We start from the raw sequence: 20,987 nt of genomic DNA, 5'->3' as shown, positions 1-20,987 counted from the left end.
AAACCCCAAAATTCTGTTTTATTGGAGAGGCCCTGAGGGCACTTCAACCTCTGTCACTGAAACACCCTCCTTTGTGTAACGTGGTTTCACCAAAAAACTCACAGTCCAGTCCCTAAAACACCCTCCTGTGGTTAAAGTAAATGTAGCCTTCTGCCAAAAATGTTTATTTATTATTTATCGTGTTGGGGTGGAGGGTATTGATGCCTCTTCCCTCCTGCTGTGTCACTTCTTGTCAGTTCCTCTTTAGGTCATGTGAGAGTTTCTTTTATCCCCACGACAAGGAACTGCTGATGGTGTGGGAACGCCCCTGGTTACCGTCCCCGTGTAAATATTGTGCTTTATATTCTGTATATTAGCTAATTTTAATGAAAACGACTGGACTGCCGATGCTGTTGGAGCCCAGGCGGGGCAGGGCTGGGGGATGTCCCAGCTCCCGCTGGGATGGGGCTGGAATTCTGCGCTGGGAGCCTGCAGCAGCAGCAGTGGGACACCCCCAGTGCATTTGGGACTATGGAACGCTTCGAGAATCCAAGCAGGGCCGGAGGAGCCCCGAGAACTCCCTCAGCCAGAGCCAGAACTGCCTGCCCTCCTCTGAACTCGGTGGATTTGCTCCAATTTCCCTTTTTTTAGTGCCAAAACCGACCCCGCCGCCCCCTCCCAGCGGCTCTCCGTGGTGTCCAGCCCTGTCCATCCCTCCGTCCTGCCCGGCTGCTGCCGGACCCAGGGGCAGGAGCTGCCCACGAAACAGGTCCCAGTCGCTCTCTGGTGATGAGGAAAAACACAAAAAAACCTATCAAATAAATACCAAACTCCTGGCTGAACGGCTCCGCGTGTTCATTCTTGGCGTGGGAAACGCCTCTAAAGCAAAAGGATTTGGGGTCCGAGGAGGGAGGGACCCTCCTCATTTCCCAAAATCTGCCCAGCCCAGGTGATTTGGGGTTCTAAAATAGCCCAAACTCCCCTGAAAATTGGGGTCCTTCAGCTGCTGCTCCTGAAACAGGAGTGTCCTTGTTAATGAAAATCCCCCTGGACACCCCAGCCCCCTCCTGGCCCCGTGCCCCACCCGTGGGTTAGAATCGCCCGTTTTTGGCAATTCTCAGTGCCCAAAGGGACTCTCGGTTGCTTTTCCCTTTCTCCCTGCCCAGCTCCTCGGGCAGCCTTAGCCTCTCGCTCTGTCCGGGCCGCTTTTGTTGTTGTTTTTCCCGAATTTCCCTTTTTGAAACGATTCTTGGCTCCTTCCCGCGCCCCGCCCCCTCCCACGTGCCGCGCGCGCCACCGCCCCCCGCTCCGGGCGCAACCATCACCGCGCGTGGGGGGGACGCGCTGCTGGGGGCACCCCACGGGCACCCCGCGGGGGGGGAGACACGGCCCGCACCTCACCCACAGCGAGCGATGGGCGAGAGGCCTCTCCTGCAGACCGCCGCCGCTGGGGTTTTATTAATTTATTCGTTTATTAATTAACCAATGCTTGTGACTCCCCCCGTCCCCGCCGGTCCCCCCCCCCTCGCGGTGGGTGGTGGCGGCCGCGGGCCGGGAGCGCGGCGGGGCCGGGATGTGGCGGCGGCTGCGGGTGCTGAGGGACTGCGGGTGCGTGTGGGACCTTCCCTTCCCTTCCCTTCCCTTCCCTTCCCTTCCCTTCCCTTCCCTTCCCTTCCCTTCCCTTCCCTTCCCTTCCCTTCCCTTCCCTTCCCTTCCCTTCCCTTCCCTTCCCTTCCCTTCCCTTCCCTTCCCTTCCCTTCCCTTCCCTTCCCTTCCCTCTGCCAGCTGCAGGCACTGCCACCCCTTCATTCCCCTTGTTTTCCTCTTTCCGCCTTTTTCTGCACTTGTTTCCCTCACTTTCCGCTTCCCGCCCTGTTTTTACCCGTTTTCCCAAGTTTACCCCTTATTATAACCTGTTTCCACTGCTTCCTCCTGCTTTTCCTCCTTTGCTATCCCCCCTTTCCCCCTTATCTTCTCATTTTCTCCTAGTTTTCTCTTTTTTCCTCCCTCTTTTTCCCTGCCTTCCCCTTTTTACTTTCCTTTTCCCCCTTTCCCCCTCGTTTTCCACCCTTTCCCCCTCATTTCCCCTTCGTTCCCCCTATTTTCCCTTTCCTTTTCCCTTTCTTTCCCCCTCCTTTCCCCCTCGTTCCTCCTTCCTTTCCTGCTCTTTTCCCCCTCCTTTCCCCTTCTCTTCCCCTTTCTTTTCCCTTTCTTTCCCTCTCCTTTTCTCTTCCTTTCCCCCTCTTTTCCCTTTCCTTTTCCCTTTCTTACCCTTTCCTTTCCTTTTCCCTTTCTTTCCCCCTCCTTTCCCTTTCTTTTCCCCTTCGTTTCCCCCTCTTTCCCCCTACTTTCCCCTTCCCTTTCCCTTCCCTTTCCCTTCCCTTTCCCTTTCCTTTTCCCTTTCTTTCCCGCTCCTTTTTTCCCCGTTATCCCCGTTTCCCCCCGTTCTCCCCCTTTTCTCCACTCCCCGTTTTGCGGGCGCTGTCCCCGGCTGTGACCGGGGCTGGCCAGCTGCCAGTGTCCGGCTGTCCGGGGCACTCGGGTGCCCTCCCGCCTTTTGTCCCTCGGACTTTGGCAGGAGCCAGCGGAGCGTTGCGGTGCTGGAGCGGCTCCGATCGATCCTGTGCCTCGTCCCCTAAAAATGCTTTTCTCAGCGCTTTTTCCCGAGCCCGGAGAAGGGTCCTGGGCTGGGGGCGAGCTCCGGGCTCGGCTCCCGGCTCTGCATCGCCATGCAGCGGGAGGGATGGAGCAGGGGCTGCTTGGGAGGGCAGCTCGGGGTTGAGGTGACCCCGGGATTGAGGTGTCATCAGGATTGAGGTGTCCCCGGGATTGAGGTGTCATCAGGATTGAGGTATCCCCGGGATTGAGGTGTCATCAGGATTGAGGTGTCCTAGGATTGAGGTATCCCCGGGATTGAGGTGTCCCAGGATTGAGGTGTCATCAGGATTGAGGTATCCCCGGGATTGAGGTGTCCCAGGATTGAGGTATCCTGGGATTGAGGTGTCCCCGGGATTGAGGTGACTCCGAGATCCAGGTGGCCCCGAGACTGAGGTGATCCAGAGATTGTGGTGATCTCTTTAATTGAGGTGACCCCGGGAGTGAGTTCTTCCCGGGATTGAGGTGTCCCTGGGATTGAGGTGACCCCAGGATTGAAGTGACCCTGCGGTGCTGGGGAAGGAGGGACAGTTGCAGAGTTTCTGTGCTGGGAAGGGACAATTGCAGCGGTCCCTGTCCCGGGAAGGGACAATTGCAGCGGTCCCTGTGCTGGGAAGGGACAGTTGCAGGGTCCCTGTGCTGGGAAGGGACAATTGCAGCGGTCCCTGTGCTGGGAAGGGACAGTTGCAGGGTCCCTGTGCTGGGAAGGGACAATTGCAGCGGTCCCTGTGCTGCTCGTGTCGCAGGCGGCGATGGCAGCACCGCCCCGCCCTCCAGGTGACCAACGAGCCCATCCTGGAGTTCAAACCAGGGAGCCCCGAGCGAGCGGCGCTCCAGAAGGTACCAGTGCCCGGGTTTTGGGATTTTTAGGGCTGGAAGTGACAACCCCATCCTGCCCAGCTCCTGCTCCTCGCCTGTGGGGACAGCCGTGTCCCCATGGCCGGAGCCTGTTCCCAGCTCCCTCTGCCCCTGGGAGGGAGGGAGGGCGGGCACTGCGGGGGTGGGGGCTGCCCCACCGTGCTCTCCCTTGCAGGCCCTCGCTGAGCTGAAGGACAAGACCGAGGAGATCCCGTGTGTGATCGGGGGGGAGGAGGTGTGGACACCCACGGTGAGGTACCAGCTCTCGGTGAGTCAGGGCAATTCTCATTAGATGGGGGGGCTCTGCAGGAGGATCCTGGGGCTGTTCCTACAGAGCCTTTTCTTCTCTTCCCAGCCCTTTAACCATAAACACAAGGTGGCCAAGTTCTGCTATGCCAGCAAGGTGAGTGCAGCTCTCTGTCCCCCCTCTCCTGGCTGCTTTGGGGGGAAGCAGCAGCACTTGGACTGGGTTTAGCATGTGAAAAACATTTGGTGAGCAGGGAGGCTCCAGGAGCCTTTCCAAGCCCCAGGGATCCTGGAGCAAACCCACACCAGGAGCTGCAGATTCGGGGCTGTGATGGCACTACTGATTTGTGCCTGGGGAGGGTGACCTCTCACTTTCCCCTGTGACCTGCTGGTGGAGAGGAACCTGGAGAGGTTTCTCTTGCTGCCTTTCCCCTTTTGCCTCCACAGGAGCTCATTAACAAAGCCATTAATGCTGCCTTGGCAGCCAGGAAGGAATGGGACCTGAAACCTGTGCAGGACCGGGCACAGATCTTCCTGAAGGCAGCTGACATGCTGAGTGGCCCACGGCGAGCAGAAGTGCTGGCCAAGACCATGATTGGGCAGGTAGGGGGCAGGAGAGGCTGGGGGAGCAGGGCAGGAAGGCTGCCAGGGTGGTTTTGGCAGTGAGGATGGGTGGGGGTGCTCTGTGAGGGGGCACAGAGTGGTCCCCTGTATTTGGAGGGCAGGTGTCTGCCAATAAAGGCAGAAGATTCTCTTTGAAATGGAGAATGTAAACCCCCTCCCTCCAAATTATTATAATTTTGAAATTAAGGGGCTCTCAGGGAAAGATATGGGAATAGGAATAACAGTTCTTTACTAGGAAAATTAAAATAGAAATACAGTATTACACAGAACAATCCCAAAACCCTGCCAGAGTCAGAATCCAAGCTGACACCCATCAGTCAGTCAGGGTGGTGGCACAGTCCCATTCAATGGTGGCTGCATCCTCCTGCAGTGGCAGATGTGGTTCAGCTGGAGCAGTGCTCCTGGAGAAGGTGCAGTTTCCTCTGAAGGTGCAGGGATGATGTGGAAAGGTCTGGCTTTCCTCTGGAATCCAGTGGAAAGAAGGTCCCTTGGTGTCCAAAATCTCAGTTTTTATCAGGGTAGGAAAGGCTTGGCTCCTCCCCTGGCTGGAGCATCTCCCATTGGGATGATGTAATTTTATCAGTCATGCACTGGGACTCAACAGGCCAGCAGCAGATGATATCTTCCTGGAGGGAGGATGGGCTGTGAAAAGGATTAAGATGATTGCCCCAGCTGTTTTTAACACCTGGCCCATGAACAGGAGATATCTCCTGGAGGGAGGATGGGCTGTGGAAAGATAAAGATCATTGCCCAGCTGGTTTAAAGATGGCCCATTAGCAGAGAATATGTGCCAGGAGATCAGGGTCACTGCCCCAGCTGGGTTAACAAATGGTGACAGAATTCACGTTTCTGGTCACACCCACCCAGCTCAGGGGGGACACAGGGTGATCCCCGCTCTGGGCAGCAGGATCAGCACCAGGCTGTGCAGGTGGCTCCATCTTTGAGAACTGAGCCTGGGAGGGGCTTCCCCCATCAGCTCTGCAGCACTGCTGCATTCCCCCTTCCCCTCACGGCCTGGAGCTTCTCCCTGCAGGGCAAGACCGTGATCCAGGCTGAGATCGACGCCGCAGCCGAGCTCATCGACTTCTTCCGCTTCAACGCCAAGTACGCGCTGGAGCTGGAGCAGAGCCAGCCGCTGAGCACGGGCAGCAGCACCAACGCCATGGTGTACCGCGGCCTGGAGGTCAGCCCTGCCCTGCCCTGCCCCTGCTCCTGTCCCTGCTCCTGTCCCTGTCCCTGCCCCTGTCCCTGTCCCTGCTCCTGTCCCTGTCCCTGCTACTGTCCCTGCTCCTGTCCCTGCCCTGTCCCTGCTCCTGTCCCTGCTCCTGTCCCTGTCCCTGTCCCTGTCCCTGCTCCTGCCCCTGCTCCTGTCCCTGCTCCTGTCCCTGCTCCTGTCCCTGCCCCTGCTCCTGTCCCTGTCCCTGCTACTGTCCCTGTCCCTGTCCCTGCTCCTGTCCCTGCCCTGTCCCTGCTCCTGTCCCTGTCCTGTCCCTGCTCCTGTCCCTGCTCCTGTCCCTTCTCCCATCCCATCCCTACCCTGCCCTGCCTGCCCTGCCCCTGCCCCTGCCCCTGTCCCTGCTCCCATCCCATCCCATCCCATCCCATCCCATCCCATCCCATCCCATCCCATCCCATCCCATCCCATCCCATCCCATCCCATCCCATCCCATCCCATCCCATCCCATCCCATCCCATCCCATCCCATCCCATCCCATCCCATCCCATCCCATCCCATCCCATCCCTGCCCTGCCCTGCCCTGCCCTGCCCTGCCCTGCCTGCCCTGTCCCTCCCCCTGTCCCTGCCCCTGCTCCTGTGCCTTCTCCTGTCCCTGTCCCTGTCCCTGCCCCTTCTCCCATCCCTGCCCCTGTCCCTCCCCCTATCCCTGCTCCTGTGCCTTCTCCTGTGCCTTCTCCTGTCCCTGCTCCCATCCCTGCCCTGTCCCTGTCCCTGCTCCCATCCCTGCCGTCCCTGTCCCTCCCCCTATCCCTGCCCCTGTGCCTCCTCCCGTCCCTGTGCCTGCCCCTGTACCTTCTTCTGTGTCTGCTCCTGTCCCTGCCCCTGCTCCTGTCTCTTTTCCTGTCCCCACCCTGTCCTTTCCCCCCGTCCCTTCCCCCTGTCCCTGTCCCTTCTCTCCATCCCTGTCCCTTCTCTTCATCCCTGTCCCTGTCCCTTCTCCTGCTCCTGTCCCTGCTCCTGTCCCTTCTTCTGCCCCTGTCCCTGTCCCTTCTCCTGCTCCTGTCCCTGTCCCTGTCCCTGCTCCTGTGCCTCTCCTGTCCCTCCACAGGGGTTTGTGGCTGCAGTGTCACCGTTCAACTTCACGGCCATCGGGGGGAACCTGGCGGGGGCTCCAGCACTGATGGTGAGTCTGGGGACAGGGGACAGGGAAACAGGGCAGGGGGACAGGACAGGTGGACAGGGTGGGAGAACAGGGGGACAGGATGGAGGGCAGTCCAGGGGGACAGGACAGTCCAGGGAAAGGCTGGAAGAGGATCCCAGCCCTCAGGTTCAGCTGGGCTGGGCAAGGAGGGAGCTGAACCTCCCTGGGGCTGTTCCACAGACACACCTGGGGCCTGGGTTTGGGATCTGGGAATAAACAGCAGGGTTGGATTTCCTGCCTGGGCTCTGGGTGCTGTTGGGACATGAAAGTGTAACCAGTTTGTAGCTGCTCAAATTCCTGTGGGATGACACTTTTGGGTGCAGTGGGTGTGTTAGGGCTGAGAAGGGCAAGGACAGGCCCTGGCTCTGCTGTTCAGCACCAAACTGGTAGGCAGGAGAGGCCAGAAGGTGTGAAAAAATATCCCCAAAAACTCCAAGTATTTGGTAAAAAGCATTTCTGTACATTCCCACTTGTGTCCCATGGAGCACTGGAGCACAGGATCCACCTGTTGTTATTATTACAGTAATAACCTGGTGAATTAGGGCCAGGAATAATTAATTTATTGTTGCACTGAGAAAGAAAGCTAAACAAATAATTGTCTGTGATTCTTTGCTAATTAGGCTCAGATTTCCTGCTGACCCCAAAGAGGCTGGAGGAGCTTTTAATTTGGGAACATCACACTGAAAGCCATATTTGAGTGAAGCACTTGAAGCTGTCACTTGTGTAGAAATGGGGGGTCAGGGAGAGGGTGAAGCCACCATGGAGCTGGGAAATTCCTGGGGTGAGAGGTCCCTTCCTCCCAGGCCAGGATCCAGGGAGAGCCTTGGCTTTGGGAAACCTGCACCCCAGGGCAGGTGACCCTGCTGGGAGGGGACAAACCAGTGCTGGCAGCTCTGAGTGACAATCTGGGACATCCCCTGGCTCACCCAGCTCCCCCTGCCCCGTGTGACAGTGAGTTCCCAGTGGGATGTTGTGATGGAATCCCCTGGGCTGGGAGCAGAAGGCAGCAGCACAAGAGCCTGGAGCAGCTCAGCAGCAGGGGGCACCTGAATTAGAGTCAGGAGACAACTGCTCAGTAGGGGGATGTTAATGAGAGCCCAGTGCTTCCATCAGACATGGGGAGAAATGCAGAAATCCTGGGAGTGGGAATTCCTTGGCATCAGGAATGACTCTGATTTGGGATTGCAGTGTCCAGCCTGGCCTGGGTTCTGCAGGGTGTGGCTCGTTTCTCTCCATATTTGCAGTGCCCAGGCTGAGCTTTTCCTGCTCAGCAAATCCCTGGAAAGCAGATGAGTCCAAAGCTCCTGTCCTGCCCTCCCCAGGGCTGTGACCCCCCTGTCTGTGTGACAGGGACACTGGGGGTCAGTGACTCAGGGCCAGGGGGATCAGGTGTCACCAGTGGAGTTTTCCAGCCCCTTGTGCCTGGTTAATCCAGGCAGGATTTGGTTTCCCTGCCCTGCTGGGCCCTGCCAGAGCTGGTGGCTGCACTGGTGACACCAGGAGCACCTGTGTCCTGGGAAAAGGAGTCACTAACACAATGGACTAGAAATATATGTGTGAAGAGTACAGGGTGTTGGGAAAAGGAGTCATTAATTCAATAGACTACAGATAAATGTGTGAAGAGTACAGGGGAAAGGAGTCACTGATACAATGGATGCAGGGCAGTAAATGTGTGTGAGGAGCAGGGGGAGCACAGAAGACGAAGGCAGGCTGTGAATATCAGCCGGGCAGCCCCGGGCCACTCGAGCAGGACTGAGCCCTGCTGACAGCAGCTCTCCCCAGGGGAACGTGGTGCTGTGGAAGCCCAGTGACACCGCCCTGCTCTCCAGCTACGCCGTCTACAGGGTCCTGCTGGAGGCGGGGCTGCCCCCCAACGTGGTGCAGTTCGTGCCCTCGGACGGGCCCGAGTTCGGGGACACTGTCACCAGCTCCGAGCACTTCTGCGGCCTCAACTTCACGGGCAGCGTGCCGTGGGTGCTGGGCAGGGGCTGGGGGATGGGCAGGGGATGGGCAGGGGCTGGGGGATAGGCTGTGGGATGGGCAGGGGCTGGGCAGGGGGATGGGCTGGGGCTGGGCAGGGGATGGGCAGGGGCTGGGCAGGGGGATGGGCAGGGGACTGGGTTGGGGGATGGGCAGGGGATGGGCAGTGGGCTGGAGCTGCCCTGGTGCCCCTGCACAGCCAGGCTGGCACTGGGAGGGGCTGCAGGGTTATAGAGAAATAAGGGGTTAAAAGAGGGGACAGAAAGGGGCTGAGCTGGGTTCTGGGGCTGGTTTTAGCTCTGGGGATGAGCTTGGGGCACAGGAGCAGCCAGAGGGGCAGTGGCATTTCCAGGGGTGCTCTGGGTGGGTTTGTACCCAAATGGACTTGTACCCTAAATGGGATTGTACCCAAATGGGTTTGTATCCTAAATGGGATTGTACCCCAAATGGGTTTGTACCCTAAATGGGTTTGTACCCTAAATAGGTTTGTACCCCAGTGGATTTGTGCCCTAAATGGGTTTGTGTCACAAATGGGTTTGTACCCCAGTGGGATTGTACCCTAAATGGGTTTGTACCCTAAATGGGATTGTACCCCAGGTAGGTTTGTACTCAGGTGGGTTTGTACTCCAAATTGTACCCCACATAGGTTTGTGCCCTAAATGGGTTTGTGCCCCAGAATGGGTTTGTACCCCAGGTGGGTTTTGGTGAGTTTGTACCCTAGGTGGGTTTGTACCCTAGGTGGATTTGTACCCTAAAGGGGTTTGTACCTTAAATGGGTTTGCTCCCCAGGTGGGTTTGGTGGGTTTGTACCCTAGGTGGATTTGTACCGTAAATGGGTTTGTACCCTAAATGGGTTTGTTCCCCAGGTGGATTTGTTCCCCAGGTGGGTTTGCTCCCAGCTGGGTTTGTCCCCAGGTGGGTTTGGTGGGTTTGCTCCCAGCTGGGTTTGTTCCCCAGGTGGGTTTGTCCCCAGGTGAGTTTGCTCCCAGCTGGGTTTGCTCCCAGGTGGGTTTGTCCCCAGGTGGGTTTGGTGGGTTTGTACCCAGGTGGGTTTGTCCCCAGGTGAGTTTGCTCCCAGCTGGGTTTGCTCCCAGCTGGGTTTGTCCCCAGGCTCTGGCTGTGTCCCAGGGGCTCCCAGAGGTGCTGAGGGGTCCCAGCAGGGCTGTCAGCCCCCTGCAGGGCGAGGCCACGCTCGGGTGAGCTGGGGCAGGGCAGGGCACTCACAGCTCCGTGTCTGTGCTCACTCCTGCTGCCAGGCCATTTCCATTTTTATTGTTTTCCAGCCGAGGGTTTGTCACAGTGAGGCCTGAAGGGAAGGGGGAAAGGGGAGGCACAGAAACTTCTGGATGCTCCCTCTGTGCTCTTCCCTGCAACAGTTTATTCTTAAAGCAGTGGGGCTGTGTGGAGACTTTGATACCTGTGCTCCCAGTCCCACTTCCCTGTGCAGGGCATCCCTTTTTGGGGGGATTTCCATCAGGGTATCCCTTTTTTTTTTTTTTTTTTACCAGGGCATCCCTTTCTGGGGGAGATTTCCCATCAGGGCATCCCATTTTTGGGGAATTTTTTATAAGGGCATCCCTGGTTTTTTTTTGGGAGGGGGTGTTTTTCGTCAAGGCATCCCTTTTTGGAGGGTTTTCCATTAGGGCATCCTTTTATGGGGGGGATTTTTTTACCAGGGGATCCATTTTTGGGGGGAGATTTCCCATCAGGGCATCCCTTTTTTTGGGGGTAATTCCATCATGGCATCACTTTTTTTGGAGGGCTTCCCATCAGGGCATCCCATTTTTGGGGGATTTCCCATCAGGGCACCCCATTTTTTGGATATCTATGCTCTCAGTCCCTCTTCCCTTTGTAGGGCATCCATTTTTTTGGGGGAGTTTGCATCAGGGCCTCCCTTTTTTATGGGATTTCCATCAGGGCCTCCCATTTTTATGGGATTTCCATTAGGGCACCCCTTTTTTTTGGGTTTTTTAAACCAGGGCATCCCTTTTTTGGAGATTCCCCATCAAGACATCCCTTTTTTTGGGTGTTTCCCACTAAGGGGGGGATTTTTCACCTGCCAGGCTGCCCTGCCCAGCCCCTCTCTCCTTTCCAGCACCTTCAAGCACCTCTGGAAGCAGGTCTCAGAAAACCTGGATCGCTACCGCAACTTCCCTCGCCTGGCAGGAGGTACCAGCCCCTCCTCCTCCTTTTTGGGCCTTTTTGGGCTGCAGAATTCCCATCCCTGGGGCTGAGGGAGCAGGAAATCTCTGGAGAAACACTCAGAGTTGTGGCAGTGGCATGGGATGGGGTTTTAGGGATTTTGGAGTGCCACAGTTGAGGTTGGTTCCTTTGCCATGAGTTTTTCTGCCTGCTCCAGGGTGGTGTCCCAGCTCTCCCTGTGCTGATCCCATTTGGGGATGCCTGAAAACAGAACTAAACTAAGGGAATAAAAAGTGAATTTACTGAAGGGCCTTCAGGTGCATTTTGGGCAGATGAAGCCTCCCAGGGGTTACACCCAAAAATGGACCATGGGTCACAGGTTTTCATATTTTTATGTTTGGTCCATTGGCAGACTAGGGGTTAATCCTCCAATTACAGCTTCAGATAATGAAGTCATTTACCCCAAGTTTGCTGCCCCCAAAACTCCCTTTAGTTTCCATTTCTGGGGGCCTGAGGCAGTGAGGGGTCCTTGATTCCCAGCCCAGAGAGGAATTGCTGTGTGTGACCAAACTGGGAGAGCAGCACTGACACTGTGTGTGGGGTTTAGAGTTATATCCTCTAGATATTTTTCATAGATAATAAATATATAACATATAACATATATATGTGTTATATATTATATATATTAATATAACATATATATTATATAATAAACAATACACAATATATGCTACCTAGTCTATAATATATATTAGAGAGTATATGATATATAATGTGTAATATATAACATATAATATATTGTTTGATATATATAATATACAAAATAGTATAATATGGATTACATAATAATATATGTTATTATATATATTATATACATATTATATATAATATAGTGCAGTATTTTATATAACATTATATAATTATATACTATGTAATACATTATATATTATAATTTATAATATGTATATATTATGTATTATATTATAATAGATATTGTAATATATTATAATAGATATTGCACATATCATATATATATAATGTAACATAACATAATGTAATATATAATAAATTACATTGTATCTATAATATATTATAGATATTATGTATATAATATATATTATATATATGTAATATATACGTGTGTGTGTTCATATATATATAAAATATATACATTAGATAATGTATATGTATTAGAAAGAACTGCAGGATTACATCAAGCCCCCAAAATCCCGAGGCACCATTTCCCCACCAGGCTGGGAGAGCACTGTGCACATTCTGTGCCCAGTTCATCAACTCTCTGTCCCTTCTCCCTTTCCCCATTCCCCTTTTCCCCTTTTCCTCTTTTCCCCTTTTTCCCTTTTCCCCTTTTCCCCTTTTCCCCTTCTCCCTTTTCCCTTCTACCTTCTCCCTTTCCCCTTTCCCTTTCCCCATTCCCCCTTTTCCGTAATCCCCTTTCCCCTTCCCTTTCCCCTTCCCTTTCCCCTTCCCTTTCCCCTTCCCTTTCCCCTTCCCTTTTCCCTTTTCCCCTTTTCCCTTTTCCCTTTTCCCTTTTCCCTTTTCCCTTTTCCCTTTTCCCTTTTTCCCTTTTCTCCCTTTTCCCTTTTCCCTTTTCCCTTTCCCCTTTCCCCTTTCCCCTTCCCTTTCCCTTTTCCCTTTTCCCTTTTCCCTTTCCACTTCTCCCTTTCCCCTTCCCCATTCCCCATTTCCCCTTCCCCATTCCCCATTCCCCCTTTCCCCTTCCCTCTCCCTCTCCCTCTGCCCTCAGAGTGCGGAGGGAAGAATTTCCACCTGGTGCACGTCTCGGCCGATGTGAGCAGCGCGGTGAACGCCACGCTGCGCTCGGCGTTCGAGTTCGGCGGGCAGAAGTGCTCGGCCTGCTCGCGGCTCTACGCGCCCCGATCGCTCTGGCCGCAGATCCGGGAGCAGCTGCTGCACGGGCACGGCCAGATCCGAGTGGGAGACGTGAGTGAGAGGGGAGTGGGAGTGTGAGTGAGAGGGGGAGTGTGAGTGTGAGTGAGAGAGGGAGCAGGGGAGTGAGTGTGAGTGAGAGCAGGGGGAGCAGGGGAGTGAGTGTGAGTGAGAGCAGGGGGAGCAGGGGGAGTGTGAGTGTGAGCTGGGGGTGCACAGTGGGATCAGAGTGGGTGTGTGGGTGTGATCTGGGGGCACAGTGGGATCAGAGTGGGTGTGTGGGTGTGAGTTGGGCACAGTGGGATCAGAGTGGGTGTGTGGGTGTGAGCAGGGGGGCACAGTGGGATCAGAGTGGGTGTGTGGGTGTGATCTGGGGGGGCACAGTGGGATCAGAGTGGGTGTGTGGGTGTGATCTGGGGGCACAGTGGGATCAGAGTGGGTGTGGGTGTGAGCTGAGCTCGGGGCACGGTGGGATCCTGATGGGATCGGGGGATCCGGGGCCGGCTGCTCATTCCCATTGAACGCGGTTTTTCTTCCCCGGCTCCTGGTGTGATTGGGAATTACCTTGTGCGGGCTCTGCACACGGGGAGGGTTTTTGGGGAGCTCTGGGGTGCGGGCTGTGCTCTCACCCCCATTTCTGCCCCCCCAGCCCACCCAGGACTTCGGGACGTTCTTCTCGGCGGTGATCGATGCCAAGGTGAGCTCGGAGCTCGGGTGGGGTGGGCGGGAGCTGGGTGTGGCAAGGGAGGGGTTTCCCTGGGGCGCTGTCCTGGCTCTGGGGCTGTGTGCATTCCCTGCCCCTCCTCCTGAGCCTGGGCACCGGCAGCGGCAGGTGCTGGGAGGAGTGACCCAGAGCCCTTGAGCCCCCAGACCCCTTTAACACACCCCATTGAGCCCCCAGACCCCCTTGACCCCCAAACCCCCTTTTAAACCCCAAACCTTCTTCCAGACCCCTAGATCTTCCGAGTTCCCAAACCCACTCATTTCCTGTCATCCCTGATCTAATCTCCCTTCCAGATTCCCCAAACTCCAAAATTCCCATTCAGACCCCCAAAATCCCCGTTCAGACCCCCAAACCTCCTTCCAGACTGCCAGAACCCCTTTTAAACCTTCAAACCATCATTCAGACCCCCAAATCCCCTTTTAAATCCCCAAGCCCTCTTCCAGAGCCCAAACCCATTCTTTTCCTGTCACCCCTGACCCAAACCCTGTTCCAGAGTCCCAAACCCACTTTTCCTGTCACCCAATGACCCCCAAACCCCTTTTCCAGACCCCAAACCCATTGTTATCCTGTCACCCCCGACCCAGACCCCGTTCCAGACCCCAGACCCCGTTCCAGACCCCAAACCCCCATTCCAGACCCCAAACCCCCGTTCCAGACCCCCAAGCCCTATTCCAGACCCCAGACCCCGTTCCAGACCCCACACCCCGTTGCAGACCCCAAACCCCCGTTCCAAACCCAAACCCCCATTCCAGACCCCAAGCCCCATTCCACATCCCCAGACCCCGTTCCAGACCCCAAACCCTGTTCCAGACCCCAAACCCCATTCCAGGCCCCGTTCCAGCCCCAGACCCCGTTCTAGCCTCATTCCAGCCCCGTTCCAGACCCCAAGCCCCGTTCCAGACCCCCAGCCCTGTTCCACACCCCCAGCCCTTTTCCAGCCCCGTTGCAGCCACATCCCGGTTCCAGCCCTGTCCCAGCCCCGTTCCAGCCCGAGCCCCATCCCAGCCCCATCCCAGCCTCATCCCAGCCCTGTCCCAGCCCGGTTCCAGCCCTGCCCTCCCGCAGGCGTTCTCCCGGCCCCGGCGCTGGCTGCAGCATGCCCGCAGCTCCCCCAGCCCTGTCCCAGCCCTGTCCCAGCCCTGTTCCAGCCCGGTTCCAGCCCCGTCCCAGCCCCGTCCCAGCCCAGTTCCAGCCCGGTTCCAGCCCCATCCCAGCCCCATCCCAGCCCCATCCTAGCCCCGTTCCAGCCCCATCCCAGCCCCATCCCAGCCCCATCCCAGCCCCGTTCCAGCCCGGTTCCAGCCCCATCCCAGCCCCATCCCAGCCCCGTTCCAGCCCCATCCCAGCCCCGTTCCAGCCCCATCCCAGCCCCATCCCAGCCCCATCCCAGCCCCGTTCCAGCCCGGTTCCAGCCCGGTTCCAGCCCCATCCCAGCCCCATCCCAGCCCCATCCCAGCCCCGTCCCAGCCCGGTTCCAGCCCGGTTCCAGCCCTGTCCCCCCGCAGGCGTTCTCCCGGCTCCGGCGCTGGCTGGACCACGCCCGCAGCTCCCCCAGCCTGGCGCTGCTGGCGGGCGGCGGCTGCGACGACAGCGTGGGGTTCTATGTGGAGCCCTGCATCGTGGAGAGCACGGACCCCCGGGACCCCATCATGAGGGAGGTGGGACCCCAAAACCCTGCAGGCATCCCAAACCCTGTGGGGATCCCACATCCCTGCAGGGACCCCCGGGACCCCATCATGAGGGAGGTGGAACCCCAAATCCCTACAGGGACCCCACACCCTGCAGGGACCCCATCATGAGAGAGGTGTGGGGGATCTGGGGGGGATCCCCATCCCAAATCCCTGCTCTGGGGTGGGTACCTGCATCGGGGTTGGGCCAGTCTGGGGGATTTTGGGGCCAGTCTGGGAGGATTTGGGGCTGATCCTCATGGTCTATGGGTGTTTTTTTGGGGCCAGTCCTGATGGTTTGTGCTGTTCTTTGGGCTCACAGATTCTTTGAGCCAATCCTCATGGGGTGTGTATGGGATTTTTGGGGCTGATCCTGATGGTCTGTGATATTTTCTGGGCTCCCAGGAGATTTTTTGGGCCAATCCTGATGGGGTATATTGTTTTTTGGGGTTGATCCTCACAGTTTCTGTGGGTTTTTCAGGCCAATCCTGACAGTGTATGTTGATTTTTTTGGTGCTGATCCTGACTTTTTTTTGTATTTTCCCTACTCCCCGGAGATTTTGGGGCCCCTCCTGACAGTTTATGTTGATTTTTTGGGGCTGATCCTGATGCTGTGTGTAGTTTTTTGGTGCTTCTCCTGACAGTTTTTATATTCCCCTTTTCTCAGGAGATCTTTGGGCCCCCTCCTGACTGTGTATGTTGATTTTTTTTGGTGCCCATCCTGACAGTTTTTGGTATTTTCTAAATTCCAGGAGATCTTCAGATCCATCCTGACAGTTTGTGGTTTCTTTGGGGCTGATCCTGACAGTTTATGTTGATTTTTTAGGGCACATCCTGACAGTTTATGTTGATTTTTCGGTGCTGACCCTGACAGTTTTTATATTGCCCTGTCCCCAGGAGATCTTTGGACCCCTCCTGACAGTTTATCTTGACTTTTTGGGGCTGATCCTGATGTTGTGTGTAGTTTTTTGGTGCTGACCCTGACAGTTTTTGATATTTTCTGAACTCCAGAAGATCTTTGGGCCCATCCTGACTGTTTTTGGTGCCCCTCCTGACAGTGTATATTGATTTTTTGGTGCCCCTTCTGACAGTTTTTATACTCCCCTGTCCCCAGGAGATCTTCAGGCCCCTCCTGGCCATGTATATAGATTTTTTGGTGCCCATCCTGACAGTTTATGTTGATTTTTTGGTGCCCATCCTCACATTTTTTGATATTTTCTGAACTCCAGAAGATCTTTGGGCCCATCCTGACAGTTTGTGGGTTTTTTTGGTGCCTCTCCTGACAGTTTTTGGTATTTCCCTTTCCCCAGGAGATCTTCGGGCCCATCCTGACAGTTTATATTGATTTTCTGGGGCTAATCCTGACAGTTTATGTTGTTTTTTGGTACCCCTCCTGATAGTTTTTGGTATTCCCCTTTCCCCAGGAGATCTTCGGGCCCCTCCTGGCCGTGTATATTGATTTTTTGGGCCCATCCTGATGGTTTATATTGATTTTTTAGGGCCCCTCCTGGCCGTGTATGTTGATTTTTGGTGCCCATCCTGACAGTGTATATTGATTTTTTGGTGCCCATCCTGACCGTTTCTGTTGATTTTTTGGTGCCCATCCTGACAGTGTATGTAGTTTTTTGGTGCTGATCCTGACAGTTTTTGGTATCTCCCTGTCCCCAGGAGATCTTCGGGCCCCCCTCCTGGCTGTGTATATTGATTTTTTGGGCCCATCCTGATGGTTTATATTGATTTTTTGGGCCCATCTTGACATTTTATGTTGATTTTTTGGTGCCCATCCTGACAGTGTATGTAGTTTTTTGGTGCTGATCCTGACAGTTTTTGGTATCTCCCCTTTCCCCAGAAGATCTTTGGGCCCCTCCTGGCTGTGTATGTTGATTCTTGGTGCCCCTCCTGATGGTTTTTTGTATTTTCCCTTTTCCCAGGAGATCTTCGGGCCCCTCCTGACAGTGTATATTGATTTTTTTGGTGCCCCTCCTGACGGTTTTTTGTATTTCCCCTTTTCCCAGGAGATCTTCGGGCCCCTCCTGGCCGTGTATATTGATTTTTTTGGTGCCCCTCCTGACGGTTTTTTGTATTTCCCCTTTTCCCAGGAGATCTTCGGGCCCCTCCTGGCCGTGTTCGTGTACCCCGACCATCAGTACCGGGAGGTGCTGGAGCTCATCGACAGCACCACCCCCTACGGCCTCACGGGGGCGATCTTCGCCCAGGACAGGTGAGTCCCCAAATCCCCAAAATCCCCAAAATCCCCCAATTCCCCTGGGAGCAGCCGGGCTCAGCCACGGTCCTGTTCTCTGCAGAGGAGCAAAGAGCATTTCCCAGCCAGCTGCTGCTGCTTTGGCAGGGACAGGGATGGCTTGGGAGTGGTTTCTTAGCACCCCCCCCACCAGAAAAAAGGGATTTTTTTAGTGGAATTATCCCAAAGGAATGTTTGGAGTATGTGGGAGTGAACACACTCAGCAGGAGGAGTGAAAAGGGTGGTGTGATCTTAGAGAGTCGTACATAATTATCCCAGAATCACTCAAAATTATCCCAGAACCACCCAAAATGATCACAGAATGATCCCAGAATCACCCAGAATGATCCCAGAGTCACCCAAAATGATCCCAGAACCACCCATAATCACCCAAAATGATCACAGAATGGTCCCAAAATCACTCAAAATGATCCCAGAATCCCCCAAAATCACCCAGAATCTCCCAAAATGATCCCAGAATCATTCAGACTTACCCAAAATGATCCCAGAATCACCCAAAATGGTCCCAGAATCACCCCAAATGATCCCAGAATTCTGGGCTAGAGGGACCTTAAAGGTGATCCTGGCAGGGCAGGGACACCTCCCACTGTCCCAGGCTGCTCCAGCCTGGCCTGGCAGGGACAGGGATGGTTTGGGAGTGGTTTCTTAGCCCCCCCCCCAACCAAAAAAAAAGAGGGTTTTTTAGTGGAATTATCCCAAAGGAATGTTTGGAGTATGTGAGAGTGAACACACTCAGCAGGAGGAGTGGAAAGGGTGGTGTAACCTTAAAGAGTCACACAAAATTATCCTAAAATCACTCAAAATTATCCCAGAATCACCCAAAGTCACCCAAAATTATCCCAGAATCACCCAGAATCACCCCAAATGATCCCAGAACCACCCCAAATGATCCCAGAACCACCCATAATCACCAAAAATGATCACAGAATGGTCCCAAAATCACTCAAAATGATCCCAGAATTCTGGGCTAGAGGGACCTTAAAGGTGATCCTGGCAGGGCAGGGGCACCTCCCACTGTCCCAGGCTGCTCCAGCCTGGCCTGGCAGGGACAGGGATGGTTTGGGAATGGTTTCTTAGCCCCCCCCAGAAAAAGGTTTTTTTTTAGTGGAATTATCCCAGAGGAATGTTTGAAGTATGTGGGAGTGAACACACTCAGCAGGAGGAATGAAAAGGGTGATGTGATCTTAGAGAATCACCCAAAATGATCCCAGAACCACTCAAAATCATCCAAAATGATCACAGAATGGTCCCAAAATCACCCAAAATGATCCCAGAATCACCCAAAATGATCCCTCCTCTGGGGGACACAAACTCCTCTGGGGACACAAACTCCTCTGGAGGGACCCAAACTCCTCTGGAGGGGACACAAACTCCTCTCTAGAGACACAAACTCCTCTGGGGACACAAACTCCTCTGGAGGGGACACAAACTCCTCTGGGGACACAAACTCCTCTCTAGGGAAACAAACTCTTCTCTAGGGGACACAAACTCCTCTTTAGGGACACAAACTCCTCTTTAGGGACACAAACTCCTCTGGAGGGACACAAACTCCTCTGGGGACACAAACTTCTGCAGGGGACACAAGCTGCTTTCTGGCCAGTTCTGGTGTCTGTGCAGCAGCCCAGAGCTCAGGGCTGTCCCTGTCCCTGTCCTGTCCCTGTCCTGTCCCAGGGCTGCCATCGAGGAGTCGCGCCGGCTGCTGCGCAACGCCGCCGGCAACTTCTACATCAACGACAAGAGCACGGGGGCCGTGGTGGCCCAGCAGCCCTTCGGGGGCTCCCGCATCTCAGGTGACACCAGGGCTCTGGCCTGCCCCTTCCCAGCCTCCTGTGTCCCTGCTCTGCTCTGTGTGCCCTGTTCTGCTGTCCTTTGTGTCCCCACCCTCCCTGTCCCTCCCATCCTCATCCCTCTCTGTCTCCTGTGCTCCATGTCCTTCCATATCCCTGTCCCATGTCCCTCCCTCCATGTCCCATCTGTCCCTCCATGTCCCCATTCCTCTATTTCCCTCCTGTGCTCTGTGTTCCTCCCATCCTCCATGTCCCTTGTCCTTCTGTGTCCCCACCCTTCATGTCCCTCCTGTGCTCCTTGTCCTTCCATGTCCCTGTCCCATGTCACTCCATGTCCCTTCTGTCCCCCTTGTCCTTCCATGTCCCTCCTGTGCTCCGTGACCTTTGTTCTGTGTCCCTTCTGTCCCTCCAGTCCCTTGTGTCCCTCCTGTGCTCCATGTCCCTTGTTTTCTGTGTCCCTCCATGTCCCTCCCACCCCTTGTGTCCCTGTGTGTCCCTGTGTGTCCCTCCCGCCCTGGGTGTGTCCCTGTGTGTCCCTGCCAGCCTGGGTGTGTCCCCAGCCCTTTGTCCATCGCTGTCATTGTCAGGCACCAATGACAAGCCCGGGGGTCCCCACTACCTGCTGCGCTGGACGTCCCCTCAGGCCATCAAGGAGACGCACGTGCCGCTGCGGGACTGGCGCTACGCCTACATGCAGTGACAAGGGACACCTGGGGACAGCTGCCACCCCTCCCTGCGCTCACTGCTGAGCCCTAACCTCCTCTGCTTAGGAGCTATTTAAAAAAAAAAAAAGGAAAAAAACAAACAAGTGTTATTAAATGGTAATTGTTGGAGGTCCTGGTGGTTTGCTCGGTCGCTGGGACACCGTGGTGAATGTGGCAGGGGTGGGATTGAGTGACCTTAAAGGTCTTCACCAGCCCCAGTGATTCTGTGTGAGCATGCTTAATTAGGTCAGGCCTTAATTAGGGGGTGGCTGCAGAAGCACAGCTGGACCCCAGCTCCCTTTTCCTCCCAGTTCTCCCATCCCCATGAGGCTGAGCAGGAGTCAGAGCAGGACATGACATCAGTGTCCCTGTCATTTCACCCAGATCTCTGGATTTGGGGACATCCACAATCCCCAGGTCAGGGGTTAGGCTGGTTCCCATCCCTGAGCCCCCCACACCCCACCTGGGCAGGGCAGCAGGAGCCTGGTGCCAGGAGAGTTCAGCTGCCTGGGGCTGATCTCCAGTGCCTCATCCCAGCTCATCCCACCCCTCAGAGCCCTCAGCCTGCCTGGGACCCCCAACTGGGCTCAGGGCAGCAGCAGCAGCACCCCTGGTGCCTGGGGACAAGGCCAGGCTGGCTCTGGTGTCCCATCCCTGTGTGCTCTGGGAGCAGTGGCAGAGCTGTTGGGTGTTTGGGGAGCAGGAGTTGGAGCAGGGGGAACCTTCCCTCCCATCCTGGGGAGCTGCTGTGCCCCCCAACCCCACCCCAGGGCTCTGCCAGCTGCCAACATCAGGCCTTAAACCAGGTCTTAAACCAGGTTACACTTGGAGTTAAACCTGCCTTAAACCAGGCCTTAAACCAGGTTACATTTGAAGTTAAACCTGCCTTAAACCAGGTTACATTTGGAGTTAAACCTGCCTTAAACCAGGCCTTAAACCAGGTTTAATTTGGAGTTAAACCAGGCCTTAAACCAGGTTACATTTGGAGTCAAACCAGGCCTTAAACCAGGTTTAATTTGGAGTTAAACCAGGCCTTAAGCCAAGTTACATTTGGAGTTAAACCAGGCCTTAA

The 20,987-nt window shown here is 55.2% G+C and overlaps 1 protein-coding gene across 2 annotated transcripts; it reads left to right on the top strand.

The window, feature by feature from the left end:
• The first annotated feature begins 1,330 nt into the window (after positions 1–1,330).
• ALDH4A1 (aldehyde dehydrogenase 4 family member A1) lies at positions 1,331–20,003 on the top strand. Of its 2 annotated transcripts, XM_079326385.1 has the most exons (15): positions 1,331–1,587; positions 3,381–3,474; positions 3,668–3,760; positions 3,848–3,895; positions 4,186–4,341; positions 5,396–5,545; positions 6,648–6,722; positions 8,523–8,710; positions 10,816–10,889; positions 12,628–12,824; positions 13,420–13,467; positions 15,000–15,152; positions 17,261–17,382; positions 19,096–19,214; positions 19,799–20,003. In XM_079326385.1, the coding sequence occupies exons 1-15, from the start codon at positions 1,553–1,555 to the stop codon at positions 19,909–19,911; spliced, it is 1,665 nt and encodes a 554-aa protein (XP_079182511.1). In that variant the 5' UTR covers positions 1,331–1,552; the 3' UTR covers positions 19,912–20,003. The 2 variants fall into 2 exon arrangements, with proteins under 2 accessions (XP_079182511.1, XP_079182512.1); XM_079326386.1 differs by lacking the exons at positions 17,261–17,382; positions 19,096–19,214; positions 19,799–20,003 and adding exons at positions 16,586–16,641; positions 16,708–16,731 and having other exon boundaries at positions 1,389–1,587.
• The last annotated feature ends 984 nt before the right edge of the window (positions 20,004–20,987 follow it).

This window comes from Erithacus rubecula (genome assembly GCF_903797595.1).
Source record: "Erithacus rubecula genome assembly, chromosome: 24".
NCBI lineage: Eukaryota > Metazoa > Chordata > Aves > Passeriformes > Muscicapidae > Erithacus > Erithacus rubecula.
This window is presented reverse-complemented; position numbering and strand designations above follow the sequence as displayed.

Bases quoted from the DNA above. Each gene is read 5' to 3' on its own strand.
- ALDH4A1 (XM_079326385.1), top strand. From the start codon at position 1,553: ATGTGGCGGCGGCTGCGGGTGCTGAGGGACTGCGG. The intron at 4,342-5,395 runs GTAGGGGGCAGG...TTCTCCCTGCAG, and splicing joins CCAAGACCATGATTGGGCAG to GGCAAGACCGTGATCCAGGC. The intron at 19,215-19,798 runs GTGACACCAGGG...TGTCATTGTCAG, and splicing joins CGGGGGCTCCCGCATCTCAG to GCACCAATGACAAGCCCGGG.